Genomic DNA, 17,828 nt, shown 5'->3' with positions numbered 1-17,828 from the left:
TGCGTCCATATCCGGTTTACCATTCTCGTTTAGTAATATGGATCTGACACCAGAAACAGACTAACAGATGACCTGAGTGCTGCATGTGTTGCTCTCAAACTTACAAAGTATGAGCCAAGGTTAGACAAATTACCAGTAAACCCCCGATTCTCTAAAGAATCGCAAATGCAAGAATGGCAATCAGTTTCTATTCCCTCCGATCTTTGGAGGAATGAAAAATGATGGAGGGTGGGAGCGTCCTGGTAAAGTTTTCTTAAACCTTTTAAACGACCTTGTAGCCTTTCTGCAGTTTCCTCTGATATTCTTTGTGATGAACAATTGCGCAAGCCTTGTAAACGCTTCTGCCGTTGTTCTGTTGGTTTGCTTGCACGCCTATATGATACCTGAGCTGTTTCTTTTTGGATCTGTGCCTTTTTTGCATCTGATGTTTCAGAAGCGCGTTGTAGGCGCCTTCGTTCATTGTTTTTATCCATACGGGCTCGTTTTTGTATTTCCAATCGTTGAGCTCTTTCTTTTTGGAGCCGTGACTCCTTTGCTTCTGCTGTTTCAGAGGCGTGTTGTAGGCGCCTTCGTTCATTGTTTTTATCCATACGGGCTCGTTTTTGTATTTCCGGTAGTTGAGCTCTTTCTTTTTGGAGCCGTGACTTCTTTGCTTCTGGTGTTTCTGAAGCGCATTGTAGGAGCCTCCGTTTATTGTTTTTATCCATGCAGTCTCGTTTTTGTTTTTCTGTGGCTGTGTCGTTAGGTAGAACTCGTTTACTGTTAGGAATCATAATTCAACTTACTCTTAACACTGAATTACCGTTATGTGATTCAAATATGCCACACTGACTGCTGGCACAGTGGATTAGAGCAAGTTTAGTTTATAGGTTGTGTTGTTTGGGCGCCACCTACTGACTCTGGGAAGCCGCTGGGTTTGACTCTGGGGTGCTGAGGCACTGTCCGCTTGCGCCTCGGTGCGTCCTGCGTCCGTGCATATAATTATACAACTGTGGTTTAGTAATATAAATCAGCATGCATACAACAGCAAAAATCACATTAATTGTTTAAAAGCATGCCAAATGCAAACTTTTACTTTTCAATAAAAAAATGTTTGTATCACTGAAAGCTCTGTTATTGTGTTTTTCTTTTAAGACAAAAGATGTTAATGTATGAGTTGTTTTTTCTAAACTAAAACCTCAATATTCAGGTTAAATTGCTGTCTTGGCACTTTGCGATAAATAAGTGGTTTTTGGGTTGCAGTTTGGGCACTCGGTGTCTAAAAGGTTCGCCATCACCGCACTAGAGAAAAAGGTAAAACAGCTGCACATTCCAGAATACAGAAAAGAACATTGATAACTTCAGAATTCACTAAAAATGGTGAGTGTAAAAGTGAGTTAAGAGAGATTATTTAGTAAATGAAATTATTTTGCTACGCTAAGTTGTCACAATACCACTTTCTGACATGTTCTAAAGTAACTAGAGTTTCATCTACAGCTTCACTTCACCCACTTGAAAACACAATATGCTGGAAAAATAAAACCCATTAAGCAGACCTGTCATACATTCAGTCTTTTCACTGTGCCTTGCAATTTATTTTCTCCAGCAGAGGGCATCAGAGACTTCACACAATATGAATGTGTCTGTCAAAATATTAAGTACAGTAATCCCTCGCTATATCGCGCTTCGCCTTTCGCAGCTTCACTCCATCGCGGATTTTATATGTAAGTATATTTAAATATATATCGCGGATTTTTCGCTGCTTCGCAGGTTTCTGCAGACAATGGGTCTTTTAATTTCTGGTACATGCTTCCTCAGTTGGTTTGCCCAGTTGATTTCATACAAGGGACGCTATTGGCAGATGGCTGAGAAGCTACCCAGCTTACTTTTCTCTCTCTCTTGCTGACTTTCTCTGATCCTGACGTAGGGGGATTGAGCAGGGGGGCTGTTCGCACACCTAGACGATACGGACGCTTGTCTAAAAATGCTGAAAGATTATCTTCACGTTTCTATCTTTTGTGCAGCTGCTTCCTGAAACGACATGCACGGTGCTTCGCATACTTAAAAGCTCGAAGGGCACGTATTGATTTTTGCTTGAAAAACAAACTGTCTCTCTCTATCTCTCTTTGTCTGCTCCTGACGGAGGGGGTGTGAGCTGCCGCCTTCAACAGCTTTGTGCCGCGGTGCTTCGCATACTTAAAAGAAAACAGCCCTATTGATTTGTTTGCTAGAGATTGTTTTCTCTATCTATGTGACATTCTGTGCTCCTGACACGCACTCCTTTGAAGAGGAAAATATGTTTGCATTCTTTTAATTGTGAGACGGAACTGTGATCTCTGTCTTGTCATGGAGCACAGTTTAAACTTTTGAAAAAGAGACAAATGTTTGTTTGCAGTGTTTGAATAACGTTTCTGTCTCACTACAACCTCCTGTGTTTCTGCGCAAATCTGTGACCCAAGCATGACAATATAAAAATAACCATATAAACATATGGTTTCTACTTCGCGGATTTTCTTATTTCGCGGGTGGCTCTGGAACGCAACCCCCGCGATGGAGGAGGGATTACTGTATTTTGTGAAGTGTACATAAGCTGTGAAACAGGCATGACCAGAAATGATACTCTTTGGATGACAACTTTTCTTTTTTCCCCCCAGAATTTGCATTAATGCAGGAGTAGCTCTAGGACCAAGAACAAATGGACTCTTAACATTTATACACTTTCTACTGTATATTCAGGCACTAAGTAACTACAGTGCACTACATATGCTAAATTGCTTCACCACTACTACTACTACTGGTTAAATTTATATAAAACTTAATATTCACTTCACAATCTGTCTAGCAGTTTATTTGAATGAAACACCTTCACATAGGATCACCAGGATTGTGTATGGCTTAAGCACAAACTTCCTTGACACAGCATGCTACCTAATGTTTCAACCAGGATTCCATCTCAGACTAAAATGGATTTTCTTTTTGTTTGCCCTTTTTTGATATTTTTTTCAATTAATTTTTTGGTAAATATTATTGACATGTCATTTTAATGTTGTCTATAGAGTGCTGATTAATATTGTGTTATTGTTTATGTATATGGTTAGTTTTTGTTTATGCATCTACTTTTGAAATGCACGTTCTGTGAAGCCAATTTGCTAGAATACTATCATGGCAAGGACTTCAGTGGTCACCACGGATACTCAAAAACACAGATCCAGGAAATGGCAGGTTGGCTGATGATATGCAAAGGTGTCTGGTGCACAGTTTACTGGCTCAGCAGCAGAATTCTGGAAAAAGTGGGAGGTCATCCACCTGAAGACTACTGCGTATCAACCCCAATCCAATTGCAATGAGCGGGTGAACCAGACCCCAAAGACAACGATCACATCCTTAGTAGAAGACCACCATCAGGAGTGGACAAAATGGCTGGTTTCCATTGATCACAATGGTGCAGGAGGTTACTGGTGAGACACCTGCAATGTTAGCTTTAAGCAGACATATTAATGGTGCTCTTAAATGCGTTATCAATCACAGTCCTCACAAACTCCCGATCTCTATCGTACAACCTGAAACACAAGCCTGTTTAGTTCTCGGTTGGTGAGAAATTCTGAAACATGATGCATTCCCTCTCCAAACCCTCAAATAAATTTAGTGCTAAACTGACTCCTAAATGGTCCAGCCCAGTCACAATTTTGCAGCAAAAGGTTATAAGGAACAGATTTCCAAGAACAAAAAAAGTGGACGCTGTTAATGTCACCAAACATAAGCCTTGGTTTTGCCAAACACAATGGCATGGGAGTAAGGAACGTAGCTGCGCAACTTAAGATGGACTGCAAATCCCTGCAGCTCTGAGAGTATTATGCATTTGGGCAGCTTTGGATATTGTGCAAGGGTTGCTGGGAAGAAACAAGATGAGGAGCAGGATTTAAAGGTAGGCTGTAGGAAGCTGGCAGTTGCTTAGCATTTCGTTTTGTTTCTTTTATATCTGTGTTTAGTTAAAAATGTATTATCATTGTCAGGGTTTGGGTGGGTTTTTACATATGCACTATTTATTTGTCTCCTTATTAATTCAATGTATTCTTTTTCTATTTTTTTGATTGAACTGCTGCTTACCAGTCTCTGTTTGAGTGTGCAAGCCAAGGCTGTTTTCAGTAATGAGCTGCTCTTATTGTTAACATTATACAGTACACACATACACTTGGTTTGTGTCTGTAACATACGGTGTACATTTATAGGACTTGTAAAAGTTTCCGGGTTTTTTTTTCACTTTTATTCTCTCTAAATCACGATCACGATACATACTAAGTCGCGGATAGTTGACACAGACTGCTCAGCCAATCAGTGCGCAGCAGGCTTGTTGTGCCTTAGAGACCCGAGTTCGATTCCCTGCTGGAAAGAAAGTGTTATTTTTATTTTTTTTTAACCATATAAAGTGGTATGCACTGTCAGTCAGTCAGATCGTTGTATTTTCAAGTGGGATGCTCCTTTTAAAATATCATTTTTAACAATTGAGACTGCAATTAACATGAACAAGTGTCTTTATAACTGTTATTATATAATATATATAAAATCAGCTAAGAGGATAGATAAATACCTATAGCGCATCTTTATGCGAGCTCATTTATTTACTTATCTTCCTACAGCATAAAGTCACAAGTGAACTGTTGAGCTTCCTTTGTTTGATCGTCAAGGGCATACTAACAAATTACACGTGTAATGCCACGAAAAATACCTGCTGACACTTTAGTAGGCTACGCGAGCAATGGTACGAGAATGCAGTTAGACTTTTTTTGGGCACATACACCACGCTAGTGTTTAGATCTGGATGGAGCAGCGTTTGCGAGATCTGTAAGCCATGCTGTTTCTTTGAAGGACAGGTGATTGACAGGATGACGCCGGACTTTCGCCTTTATGCTTGGTGCAGCTGCGTTGTTCTTTTATGTGAGTCGACATTTCTTGCGAGGAGGGCTTCTGTTTTCTCTGATCTTAGTTTACCTCTGTTATAGCGCGTCTTTATTTGAAAACAGCAGTGTCAGATCGGGGCGAGCGTGAACGCTAACTTTGACAAGCACTATAAATTTACAGCAGTTGTTACAAACGTAAATCAAATGTATGTTTTTATTGTATAATATTAACAATAGCAGCAGCTCTCTACTCAAAACGGTAAACTTGGAGAAGCTGCTAGCATCGAACCCAGAAGCTCTTGATTGGGAGTCAGCAGTTGTGTGTGGGAACTGTTAACATTTGAATCTGATGATTGTATATAAAACCGTGTCAGAACGTGTGCGCGAACGAGACTGGGAAAACTGTGGATGTGGATGTGAGTGGTGTGTGTGACTGAGAATGACTGGTGTGAAACCTAAAGTCCAAATATCAAATAAACACTTTCACAAGTACAAGAATAACAGAACAAGTGCGCTTTTATTCAAGAATATAACTGAAGAAAAAAGAAAGCAGGTTGTGGTAAGCGGTTGATGCAACTCCTTGCGTGGTGTAATGCTAAGAACTGCTGCCTCCCAATCAAGAGCTTCTGGGTTTGATGCTGGCAGCTTCTCAAGTTTGCCGTTTTGAGTAGAGAGCTGCTATTATTGTTAATATTATACAATAAAAACATACATTTGATTTACGTCTGTAACAACCACTGCAAATTTATAGTGCCTGTCAAAGTTAGCGTTCACGCTTACCCCGATCTGACACTGCTGTTTTCAAATAAAGACGCGCTATAACAGAGGTGAACTCAGATCAGAGAAAACAGAAGCCCTCCTTGCAAGAAATGTCGACTCACATAAAAGAACAACACAGCTGCACCAGGCGTAAAGGCGAAAGTCCAGCATCATCCTGCCAATCACCTGTCCTTCAAAGAAACAACACGGCTTACAGAGCTCGCCAATGCTGCACTGTCCAGATCTAAACACTAGCGTGGTGTATGTGCCCAAAAAAAGTCTAACTGCATTCTCGTACCATTGCTCGCGTACTAAAGTGTCAGCAGGTATTTTTCGTGGCATTACACGTGTAATTTGTGAGCATGCCCTTGATGATCAAACAGAGGAAGCTCTGCAGTATACTTGTGACTTTATGCTGTAGGAAGATAAGTAAATAAAGTAAAACTAGTAAAACTAAAAAAAAGACGCTAACTTTGACAAGTACTATACATTTACAGCGGCTGTTACAGTCGAAAATCAAATATATGCTTTTATTGTATAATATTAACAATAAGAGCAGCTTACTACTCAAAATGTTTATTTTGGAAGACGTTAAGACTCGAACCCAGAACCTTATGAGTTGGAGTCAGCAGCTCTAACCAGTATACTACCCAAGAAGGCAGGAAAGCAAGCAGCACTAACCTGGTTTCTTTTTCTTCGGTTATAGCCTTAGAAAAAGGTGCATTTGTTCTGTTATACTTTTAACTTTTGTGAAAGTGTATAAAGATATTTGGAATTCAGGCTTCATACATTACACACTTCATGCCTACATTTTGTCAATTATTACTAAAACATGAAAAACGTTTCTGTTTTAACGATGTGTTTACTGTGCATAGATCGTTGTAGACACGGAACACACATGAAATGCAAGTGTTCCAAATAACGATATAGTATTTATAAAAGGTGTCATTTTGCATGACTTCTCACTCTATATAGCTCTAAGCAACTGACAAGTAGGTAAGCAGACTTGAGCTGAGAAAACTGTGTGCAGGTGGGGGGATGTGATAGCAGACTGCTTTATGTTTGCTGCTTATCAACACATTTAAAGGACAAAAGACGCTGACGGAGAAGTGTGAAGCGTTTTAAGGTGGGACGGATCTACGAGTTTTTTCGTAGGCTCTGGTAATTCTAGTGTTAAACTGTTTGGATACCTATTTTGTTCGTATTATCAAATCTGCTCAGATCTCCTACAGAATTCATTTGGGTGGAGGTGGGGTTAATAAATAATATTATTCAAATTAATTTGAATCCAGTTATCTTATGAAGTCCAAACATGTTTCAAGACTAAATGCAGACAGATGACTGTGGGTTTGATATATGTACCATATAGTCTTGATACAGTGATATTTTCTGTTCAAGTCCTTCTCTAATAATCACCTTTGTCGCTGTTATTCCCCCAGAGATGTATTAACTTTCTATATCACTTCTATATGCTAGTGGACAGATGGAGTCCAATGTGTCTACCAAGTCCTTTTATTAAGGTGCACTTTGATGTTATAGACACCCTTGTATATTGAAATTGAAATAGAAGACTTTTATCACATTTTCCACATTTCTTTCCAATGCTGATTTTTGTACAGTTCACCCTGTAATTATTTTGGTGATTAAGTAATGTGCCAAACTCACTAGTTTAGCATCATCTGTAAACTCAACTAACACATTAGTTACATTCTTACTCTTATGTGGATCACTTACATAAACTTAAAACTGCATTATAACCTAATGTGAATTTCCCCTTGGGATTAATAAAGTATCTATCTATCTAATTCTGAAAAATGTACTCGTACTATAAAAACCTACCTTGCAATTATTTTGTCTACACTTTACTTATAGTTGTGTTTATTTTAGAATGCATTCTTTTTATAAATGGCAACATGACAACTGTTAATTTTTTTTTGTCCTTCGACTGTTTATTTAGTTACAGTATGTTGCGTATGTGGGCTTACTCTCATTTAGTTTTATGTACTGCTCCACACTGAGTCCTTCTTGTCTGTTTTGAAAAGTATCTCTAACATGGCTTCACACAAATTTTCAGAAAGCAAATGCAAAAACACACCATGTATCCACCATCTGGAACTGTAACTTGAAGAAAACAGTAAATGTTACAATGCAAGTATGAATGATATAACGAAACTGCCTTCACAAAAGTTTTACTTCTTTTCTCATTTTTTCCAATATTGTTTATGTATATATATTTGGTGGATTAACTGTAAAGAAGTCTTGAATGTTATTAATTTAATAAAGTACACTGCCAAAACCTATCAGGATCATCTCATTTAATATTTATAATTACTGGAAATACTGATTGGGGATAAATATACTTGTCTTAAATTCCTGCTAATTATTTTCATGTACATAATGTTTAGTAACAATATGGTCAAAAATACAGCAGCTGTCTCAAAGACACAATGCCACATTACCAACAGTCAGACAGTGGAAAAAAGAATAGCAGAGAAGTGCCATGTGGAGGAGAAGGAACAAAAAACATTTAAACCCAAATGTTAGCATATTGCACCAATTACAAACATACAACTCTATATGCATACCTTCATCATCTGTTTCCACTGATCTACCATCTTTTCTGTCACCTTAATAAAATCTTTGGATTTTGTTGTTTTTCTAGATAACTTTTCTTCCTCCTCTTCATCATCACTTGCATCCTGTCAGCAAGACAAAATAAAAAATTAAGTCCATAAAATGGCTCATTTAATGTCATCTATCAATGAAACATGCCATTTTTATACAAATTTAAATATGATCAATGAAAAAAGTAGCATTATAGTTGCACAACTCACACGCTGAATGAAATTTAAAATATCTAATAATGGAACATCACCACACATTTAAATTAATTCTTTGTACACAACTGCTCACATCAGTACAAACAAGTTTACAAAATGCATAAAAACTATAGTCTACAAAAATCAATATTTCAATTAAATAGAGGGCTATTAACATTAGAGTTGCTCATATTAATTTTGAAAAATACCCAGACAGGAACAATAGGTGGCAGAATCACACACACAAGATTTCCCAAGAAGGGCTGCTTTAAATAATAACCATCTACCTCCAAAAAGCTTGGCAGTTTGTGTAACTGACTATCTTCATCTTCTGAGCTATCTGTATCATCAAAATTCAGTAATGTTCGATCATTGTCCTCTAAAAACTTGTAGAACTCTGGGTCTTTGTCTTTCAGTCTGGAGAGCTGTATCCTGTGTTTAGTGGCCTTGCCTTTCTTCATATTTCTGTTTAAATTGAAAAATGAAACAGGTGTGACATTGCTATAAGTGTAATTAAACAAGAGAACTGTTACAAGCCTTACATCAATGTTTGAATACAAAACATTATTTTGTTCATAACTGTACACATTAAAACATGTATGTATTGTTTGAGATACCTACTTTTTAGAAATTTGGTCTGTTTTTTTCTCTTTCTGTTTAGCATTCTTGACAGGTGCAGCATCTTCTGAATCATCACAATCCGAATCAAAGCCAGAGGCAAGAAATTCATCAACACTTAAATCCTCCAGCTTCCTAAAAGAGGCAGCAGCAGTAAAATAAAGTCAATCTGATTCCACTTACTACATCCCCTTTACAGAATATGCTAAGGCTCTTGTCATGTCACATGTATTTCAACATTTTATTACCTCAGATTCTAAACTTTCAATATTTTACAATTCATTAAAGTATGTTTCTTTCCAACTGACCTACAGCATGCCAAATCAAAAGAAACAAACTGAAAGACTTTAAACAGTTTGCCACAATGAAAAAAATCTACATTGTGAGATTTAAAAAGTAGTTATATGTCAAATCATACCTAAGGCCGAGGGTTGTAAGAAAACAATAGGGTAATAATGTTTTAGAAACTGACAACACCAGCCACAGAAATGAATCTTTCATTATTATTTTACAGGGTCTCTCTCGCATGTTTTCTGGCTCTTGGAGTATCCTTTAAGGTTTTGTTTACCACTGTAGCTAATTCTTATGTATTCAGCCCAAACCACCTTCCTTATATACAGTGGGGCAAAAAAGTATTTAGTCAGCCACCAATTGTGCAAGTTCTCCCACTTAAAAAGATGACAGAGGCCTGTAATTTTCATCATAGGTATACCTCAACTATGAGAGACAAAATGAGAAAAAAAATCCAGAAAATCACATTGTCTGATTTTAAAGAATTTATTTGCAAATTATGGTGGAAAATATTTGGTCACCTACAAACAAGCAAGATTTCTGGCTCTCACAGACCTGTAACTTCTTCTGTAAGAGGCTCCTCTGTCCTCCACTCGTTACCTGTATTAATGGCACCTGTTTGAACTCGTTATCAATATAAAAGACACCTGTCCACAACCTCAAACAGTCACACTCCAAACTCCACTATGGCCAAAACCAATGAGCTGTCAAAGGACACCAGAAACAAAATTGTAGACCTGCACCAGGCTGGGAAGACTGAATCTGCAATAGGTAAGCAGCTTGGTGTGAAGAAATCAACTGTGGGAGCAATTATTAGAGAATGGAAGACATATAAGACCACTGATAATCTCCCTCGATCTGGGGCTCCATGCAAGATCTCACCCCGTGGGGTCAAAATGATCACAAGAACGGTGAGCAAAAATCCCAGAACCACACGGGGGGACCTAGTGAATGACCTGCAGAAAGCTGGGACCAAAGTAGCAAAGGCTACCATCAGTAACACACTACGCCGCCAGGGACTCAAATCCTGCAGTGCCAGACGTGTCCCCCTGCTTAAGCCATTACATGTGCAGGCCCGTCTGAAGTTTGCTAGAGAGCATTTGGATGATCCAGAAGAGGATTGGGAGAATGTCATATGGTCAGATGAAACCAAAATATAACTTTTTGGTAAAAACTCTACTCGTCGTGTTTGGAGGAGAAAGAATGCCGAGTTGCATCCAAAGAACACCATACCTACTGTAAAGCATGGGGGTGGAAAAATCATGCTTTGGGGCTGTTTTTCTGCAAAGGGACCAGGACGACTGATCCGTGTTAAGGAAAGAATGAATGGGGCCATGCATCGTCAGATTTTGAGTGAAAACCTCCTTCCATCAGCAAGGGCGTTGAAGATGAAATGTGGCTGGGTCTTTCAGCATGACAATGATCCCAAACACACCGCCCGGGTAACGAAGGAGTGGCTTTGTAAGAAGCATTTCAAGGTCCTGGAGTGGCCTAGCCAGTCTCCAGATTTCAACCCCATAGAAAATCTTTGGAGGGAGTTGAAAGTCCGTGTTGCCCAGCGACAGCCCCAAAACATCACTGCTCTAGAGGAGATCTGCATGGAGGAATGGGCCAAAATACCAGCAACAGTGTGTGAAAACCTTATGAAGACTTACAGAAAACGTTTGACCTCTGTCATTGCCAACAAGGGGTATATAACAAAGTATTGAGATGAACTTTTGTTATTGACCAAATACTTTTTTCCACCATAATTTGCAAATAAATTCTTCAAAAATCAGACAATGTGATTTTCTTTATTTTTTTTTCTCATTTTGTCTCTCATAGTTGAGGTATACCTATGACGAAAATTACAGGCCTCTCTCATCTTTTTAAGTGGGAGAACTTACACAATTGGTGGCTGACTAAATACTTTTTGCCCCACTGTAAGTGTTTCTCAACCTTTATGACCCCATACCCCAGTTTTGCCCTTAAAAATTTATGAAAGACCCTCTTAATGCAATTGTAAATCATCCTTTTGCTGAAACAAGCATGGTCAGGTGACCCCCTTGGTGAAACATGCTCACTTAGAAATGGGGAAACATATCGCAAAAGCGCTGCAGATCACTTAGGCAATCCAACACGACCTAGACATGAACCACCAATGGCACTATCCAGTGGTTGAGAAACACTGCCTTACACAGAAACTGTATGCGGCCACTGAGAGACGAAGACCAGTTTGTGCTACTCCATACTGGAAGTTAAAGTATGCGTGCCAGTGAACCACACAAGATCCACAGATCCTTGATAGCAGTGACCTGCACCCTTTGTAACTGACATACAGATAAATAGCTGCTTCCAAATGGAGACTTAAGTCAGCACATGACTGCATTCACACTGTTTGTAAAAGTAAGGCTAACTTTGCTCAGTCACAGCATATTACTTTGCCAACTCACCAAATATATTGTTGATTTCCAACTGTGTAGAAAATGAGTGGATCATCTGTTATTAATTATTTTCTGAAAATCAACTACTGCCTAAAACCACCCATCCTCACCCCTACACCCGAGGTCAAACATTATGGTGAAGACTTTAAACAAATTAAATCAAAATGAAACAAAACAGCATTTAAGGCAGCATGTCAGGAAAATAATCTTAGAGAAGTTCATCCTGGGGAACAGTGCAAAACTGTCTCAAAGGCACTAAACATACCTTGAAGCTCAGTATAGTCCATCATATGTAACTGGAATAAATCTGAAACAACAGCTGCACTGCCTCTGTCAGATTATCCCTCTGAACTCTGTTGCTGAACAAGATTCACACTTGTCAGAAAGACTACTGTGAGGCCAATTGTCATTAAAACTGAGGTGCGGAAGTCAGTGGCTGTAATTAAAGCCTCATTAGGGGGAAATGCCAAAAATTTATAAAACGTCACTTGGAAGATATTCCAAAGATGTGGCAGAAAGTCTTTTGAGATGGCACATCAGCCATATAACACCATCTACATGGCAAAATGTGGGGGTAGTGGCAACATAACTGTGACTGCTCTTTTCATCTTTAGCCAAACTGGAAGTTTTCTTCCTTTTTAGTAATTCTGATGTGGATTTGGGGAGGGTGGCTGATGTTGTTTGTTATAATGTTTATTTCTTTATTGATTTCCCACTCCTTCTGGCTGCTCCAGCTAGGGGTTTCAGGAGCGGATCATCTTTTTCCATATCTTCCTTCCCTCTGCATCTTGCTCTGTTACATCCATCACCTGCATGTCCTCTCTCACCACATCCATACACCTTCTCTTAGACCTTCCTCTTTACCTCGTTTGGCAACTCCATCCTTAACATCCTTCTCCAAATATACCCAGCACCTCTCCTCCACACATGTCGAAACCAATGCAATCTTGCCTCTCTGACTTTGCTGCCCAACCCTCCAACCTGAGATGACCCTCTAATGTACTCATTTCTAATCCTGTCAATCAAACCAAATGCAAATCTTAACATCTTTAACTCTGCTACCTCCAGCTCAGTCTCCTGTTTTTGGGTCAGTGCCACCATTTCCAACCCATATAGCATAGCTGGTCTCACTATTGACTTATAGACCTTCCTTTTCGCTCTTGCTGGTACCCATTTCTCATTAATCACTCCTGACACTCTTCTCCACTCACTCCACCCTGCCTACACTCTCTTTTTCACCTCTCTTCCACACTCATTGTTACTGTTGATCCCACGTATTTAAACTCATCCACCTTCGCCAACTCTACTCCCTGCATTCTCACCATTCCTCTGACCTCCCTCTCATTTACACACATGTATTCTGTCTTGTTCCAACTGACCTTCATTCCTGTCCTCTTTATAGCATATCTCAAGCTTTCCAGGGTCTCCTCGACCTGCTCCCTACTCTCGCTACAGATCACAATGTCATCTGCAAACATCATAGTCCATGGGGATTCCTATCTAATCTCATGTGTCAACCTGTCCATTACCAATGCAAATAAGAAATGGCTCTAAGCCGATCCCTGATGTAATCCCACCTCTACCTTGAATGAATCCATCACCGCAGACCTCACCACTGTCACACTTCCCTCGTACATATCCTATACCAGTCTTAGAGACTTCTCTATCACTGTCGACTTCCTCATGCAGTACCACCTCTCTAGGCACCCTGTCATATGCTTTCTTTAAGTCCACAAAGACACAATGCAACTCCTTCTGGCCTTCTCTATACTTCTCCATCAACAGCCTCAGAGCAAAAACTGCATCTGTAGTGCTCTTTCTTGGCAAGAAACTAGGGATGCACAGATACCACTTTTTTGTAAAACGAGTACGAGTACTTGCATTTCAGTACTCGCCGATACCGAGTACTTGCCGATACCGAGTACTTAATAAAAACATGATTTAAATTTACAGGTAACAGCTTTAGTCATATAATTTAACAAAAAAAACAAGAAACTCTCGTCTATCCACTGGGAGGTTAGGCTAATTAGCGACACGGGGCTAACACTGCTTGTCCAAATATCCGTGGTGAAACTAAACACAGAGGAGGCTTGCAGTAGGCTGTGGATATGTTTTTTCACGGAGTCGTGCAGTTTAGGCAGCTCCGTGTCAGTCATGTAGCGGCGGCTTGGGACATCATATCTGGGCTCCAGAACATGGAGGAGACGCAGGAATCCCACATTTTCTACCTCCGAGAGTGGCTGGTCACTCAATGCAATGTACTCGATAATTGCCTTTGTTATTTTCACAGCACGTGGATTGTCTCTGGACATTTTCTCTCGTCTTGCAAGAGTTTGCTGCAGCGTGGGTTGTGTTGGTTTAGAAGCGTGGGTAAACTCTTTGTACTCGTTGTCGTGTTGGGATTTTAGGTGCTTGATTAAATTACTTGTGTTAAATGCGCTACCTTTTGAGCCTCCTCTGGACAATTTCGCTGAGCATAATTTGCAGTCCGCCTTTGTTTTGTCGTCTTCATTCACTTTGAAATAGTTCCACACGGCTGACATGTCTCGCCTCGCCTTCTCCCCGCTCTGAGCTGCAGCCGGGGCCTGGGGGCGGGCACTCGGCGCCTGTGATTAACCCCTTACACGCCGCTCAAACATAGACATTTCTCAGACCGTGGTATCGCTCCCCGGTATCGGGGGACTTTTAACGAGTACGAGTACTTTAGAAAATGTGGTATCGAGGCCGATACCAGATACCCGTTTCGGTATTGGTGCATCCCTACAAGAAACTATACAGCTGCTCACTAATCATCACCTCTCTTCATGACCTAGCTTCCACTACTCTTTCCCATAACTTCATACTGTAGCTCATCAACATTTAAGAAATGTAATGATTTACTTCATGAGGTGGAAGTATATAATAAACAAGAATAGCTGAGTCAGATATTTGAAATATTAAAATGTGTGTTTTAGTTTAAAATGCTTAAAATCTAAATATTCTCAATTGTAATAGAAATTTGTCCTTTTTCACCCTCTTATAAAGGTCTACAGAAGACTAGATCCCTAGTAAAGGATCAGAAATAACATATTTGTAACCACTGAACTTGAAATAGTCTAAACATATTAATGCAAAAAATATGAGGAGCGGCACTTCTCTTAATACTGAGCTTGTTTCAAAGTTAATTGTCTGGAATTGATCTAAATATAAAAAAGTAGAATGTCAAAAAAACTAGTGAAAAATGAAGTTCGAAAAAAGACATTAGCGGTTAAAATTAGCAACATATCCAGTTTATTTCAGCACTTAATACAGAAACAGCAGACTGGAACCAATGCTAGAAAATATTGAAAGCAGTCTGTCCCCGGCCAACAGCTTTGCTGTAACCTTCACCCTGCTTCAGCATAGACTACACAAGGCATGCTCCCTGTTATAAATTCCATTAGATAGTGTAGGTAAGTTAAGAGCACAGTGTGACTTGCCTGGGACGGGGGGAAGAATTTGCCAGAGCAGTCCAACACACTTTCTTACCAGTGGTGGCCAGGCTACAATGGTTGAGAAAAATGAGTAGGTTTTGGAAGACTATCAGAGCACACTTCAATGAAGTGACACCTCTACAATAAAGTCACTTCTGACAGCTGTAGTCATGGCCTGCCCATGGCGTAACACTAGAATTACCAGAGTCTACAAAAAAATTCGTAGAACCGGCCCACCTTAAATCCGTTCGCACCTCTCCCTCAGCATCTTTTGTCCTGTAAATGTGCCGATTAAGACGAGCAGCAAGCAGCCTGCTATTCCATCCCCCACTGCTGCAGAACATACACAAAGTTCTCCCAGCTCATGTCTTGATTGTTTATCTGGGAGTGAAGTGCTGGAGTTTTAGAGTGGAAATAATAGATTGTTATTTGGAACATATGCATTTCATGTGTGTTCCGTTTCTATAATAATCTGTGTAAACACATTGTTAAAACAGAAACGTTTTTTCATATTTTAGTAGTAAATGACAAACTGTTGGCATAAACTATATAATGTGTGAAGCCTGAAGTTCAAAGATCAAAAAAAACTGAATAAAAATAAAATCAAGTGACGGTGAGATACGAAGAAGGCAGATTCACCAGCATTTGTGTGTCAGCTTTTATCCCTCCAGATCAGAGAACGTCCAGTTCCATTGCCTCAAAACACCACTCACATCTACAGTTACTCCCAGTTTCAAATAAAAACTAACAGCGTCAGATCCCTAGGGCTGTAGTACGTATCGTGATCGTGACTGAGAGAAGTGAAAAAAAAGGTAACTTTTACAAGTCCTATAAATGTACACCTGTTACAGACGCAAACCAAATGTATGTGTGTACTGTATAATATTAACAACAAGAGCAGCTCACTACTAAAAATGGCAGATATAGGAGGCAGTGGAGATCGAACCGGGGACTCTTGATTACAAGTCAGCAAATCTTACCGCTACGCCACAGAAGCTGTTGTATCGTCCTCAAACCTTTTGTGAAAGTGTTCATTTGATCTTTGGACTTCAGGCTTCACACATTATATAATTTATGCCAACAGTTTGTCATTTACTACTAAAATATGAAAAACTTTTCTGTTTTAACAATGTGTTTACACAGATTATTGTAGAAACAGAACACACATGTAATGCATATGTTCCAAATAATAATCTATTATTTCTACTCTAAAACTCCAGCACTTCACTCCCAGATAATCAATCAAGGCATGAGCTAGGAGAATTTTGTGCACGTTCTGCGGCGGTGGGGGATGGAATAGCAGGCTGCTTGCTCCTTGTCTTAATCGGCACATTTACAGGACAAAAGACGCGGAGGGAAATGTGTGAATGGATTTAAGGTGGGCCGGATCTATGAGTTTTTTCATAGGCTCTGGTAATTCTAGTGTTACATGACCTAGGTATCTGGGTTGGGGACCACTAAAGCCATATTCCATTTATTTTTTTTATTCCTTACAGAACACCACTTGCTTGCATTTAGACAACAAGGTGCCACAGGTGTGTGGGGGGAACAATAACACTGGTTATATTTAGCCAAGACGTGTCCGATTGGTTCATTCTTTTAGAGTGACATTTCATCAAGTCACCTTTCATTAGCGATATCTGATTGACATCTAGTGGCACATGCTTACCTATCTGAAAGATGACACTCAATAAAATATTAAGCATGCATACTTGTGGGGCCAAATTAATATCTATTTGCAGTTGCTAACAATTGAATTATTCTGTTAGGGAATCCATACAAGAGGGATTTCTTTACATCACAGAATACTCCACAAGAAAAGAAGCATCTCACTTTACACGAATGAGAACTGATCTGCAAATAATTTAACTCATTCACAAATCTCCACGGGGGACAACTCATCACGTGTGAGAAACAAAACAGGGCTAGGACTGCTTATACTTGTTTCTCATTTTAAAAAACAACAATCATATGTGTGCAGTCTGTTCCCTTTTCACTAGCCGCAGGCTTTTTGCATTTACTGTTCAATTAACACTGTTTGCTTCAAGAGAAAGGCATGTATGATACAGAAATATAGAACATGATGAGACTGACACCAGTATCCATCTACCTTGACAAACAAATTCAAAATAAGCTCATTAATTCCATAAGTGACAAGGTAATTAAGCATACAGTGAATGACCTCAAGAAGCACTTTATGGGATTCTTTCCAGCAACAGAAACAACAGAGGAAATGTTCGCTTCTCTTGCTCTGAACAAACTTGAGGAACTAAACAATCCTTTTGATAATGGCAGAGGGCAATCATATGATAACTTAGCCAACATGAAGGGAAAAGATAAAAGGTGTACAGGCTGGAGAGCTTCCAAAAAAAATACCCTAGCTTTCTTTGCGCTGTGTGCTACACACACCCTAACTTTTGTGGTAGAAGATGCAATCAGAAGCATAAGAGATGCAATTGCCTTGTTTGGACATCTGCAAAAGCTTTACAGCTTCTTTTTAGCTGTACCTTAAAGGTGGACTATCTTGATGAAACATGTAAATATCACAATAAATGTCTATATTGTGTTAGTCGGGCCAACACAGCCAAA

General features: G+C 39.4%; 1 protein-coding gene across 1 annotated transcript in view; it reads right to left on the bottom strand.

Annotated features, from left to right (window-relative positions):
- The window catches only part of noc2l (NOC2-like nucleolar associated transcriptional repressor), a 123,936-nt gene that overhangs the window by 102,591 nt on the left and 3,517 nt on the right, over positions 1–17,828 (bottom strand). Inside the window, exons 2-4 of the mRNA XM_051931041.1 lie at positions 9,077–9,208; positions 8,743–8,920; positions 8,222–8,335 (exon numbers count right to left, since the gene is read on the bottom strand). Of these exons, the coding sequence (XP_051787001.1) occupies positions 8,222–8,335; positions 8,743–8,920; positions 9,077–9,208 (424 nt within the window). The remainder of the gene's footprint in view (positions 1–8,221; positions 8,336–8,742; positions 8,921–9,076; positions 9,209–17,828) is intronic.

The sequence above is a fragment of the Erpetoichthys calabaricus genome, chromosome 8 (assembly GCF_900747795.2).
Source record: "Erpetoichthys calabaricus chromosome 8, fErpCal1.3, whole genome shotgun sequence".
Taxonomy (NCBI): domain Eukaryota; kingdom Metazoa; phylum Chordata; class Cladistia; order Polypteriformes; family Polypteridae; genus Erpetoichthys; species Erpetoichthys calabaricus.
The sequence above is the reverse complement of the archived record's forward strand: the minus strand, read 5'-3'. Positions and strand labels throughout refer to the sequence as shown.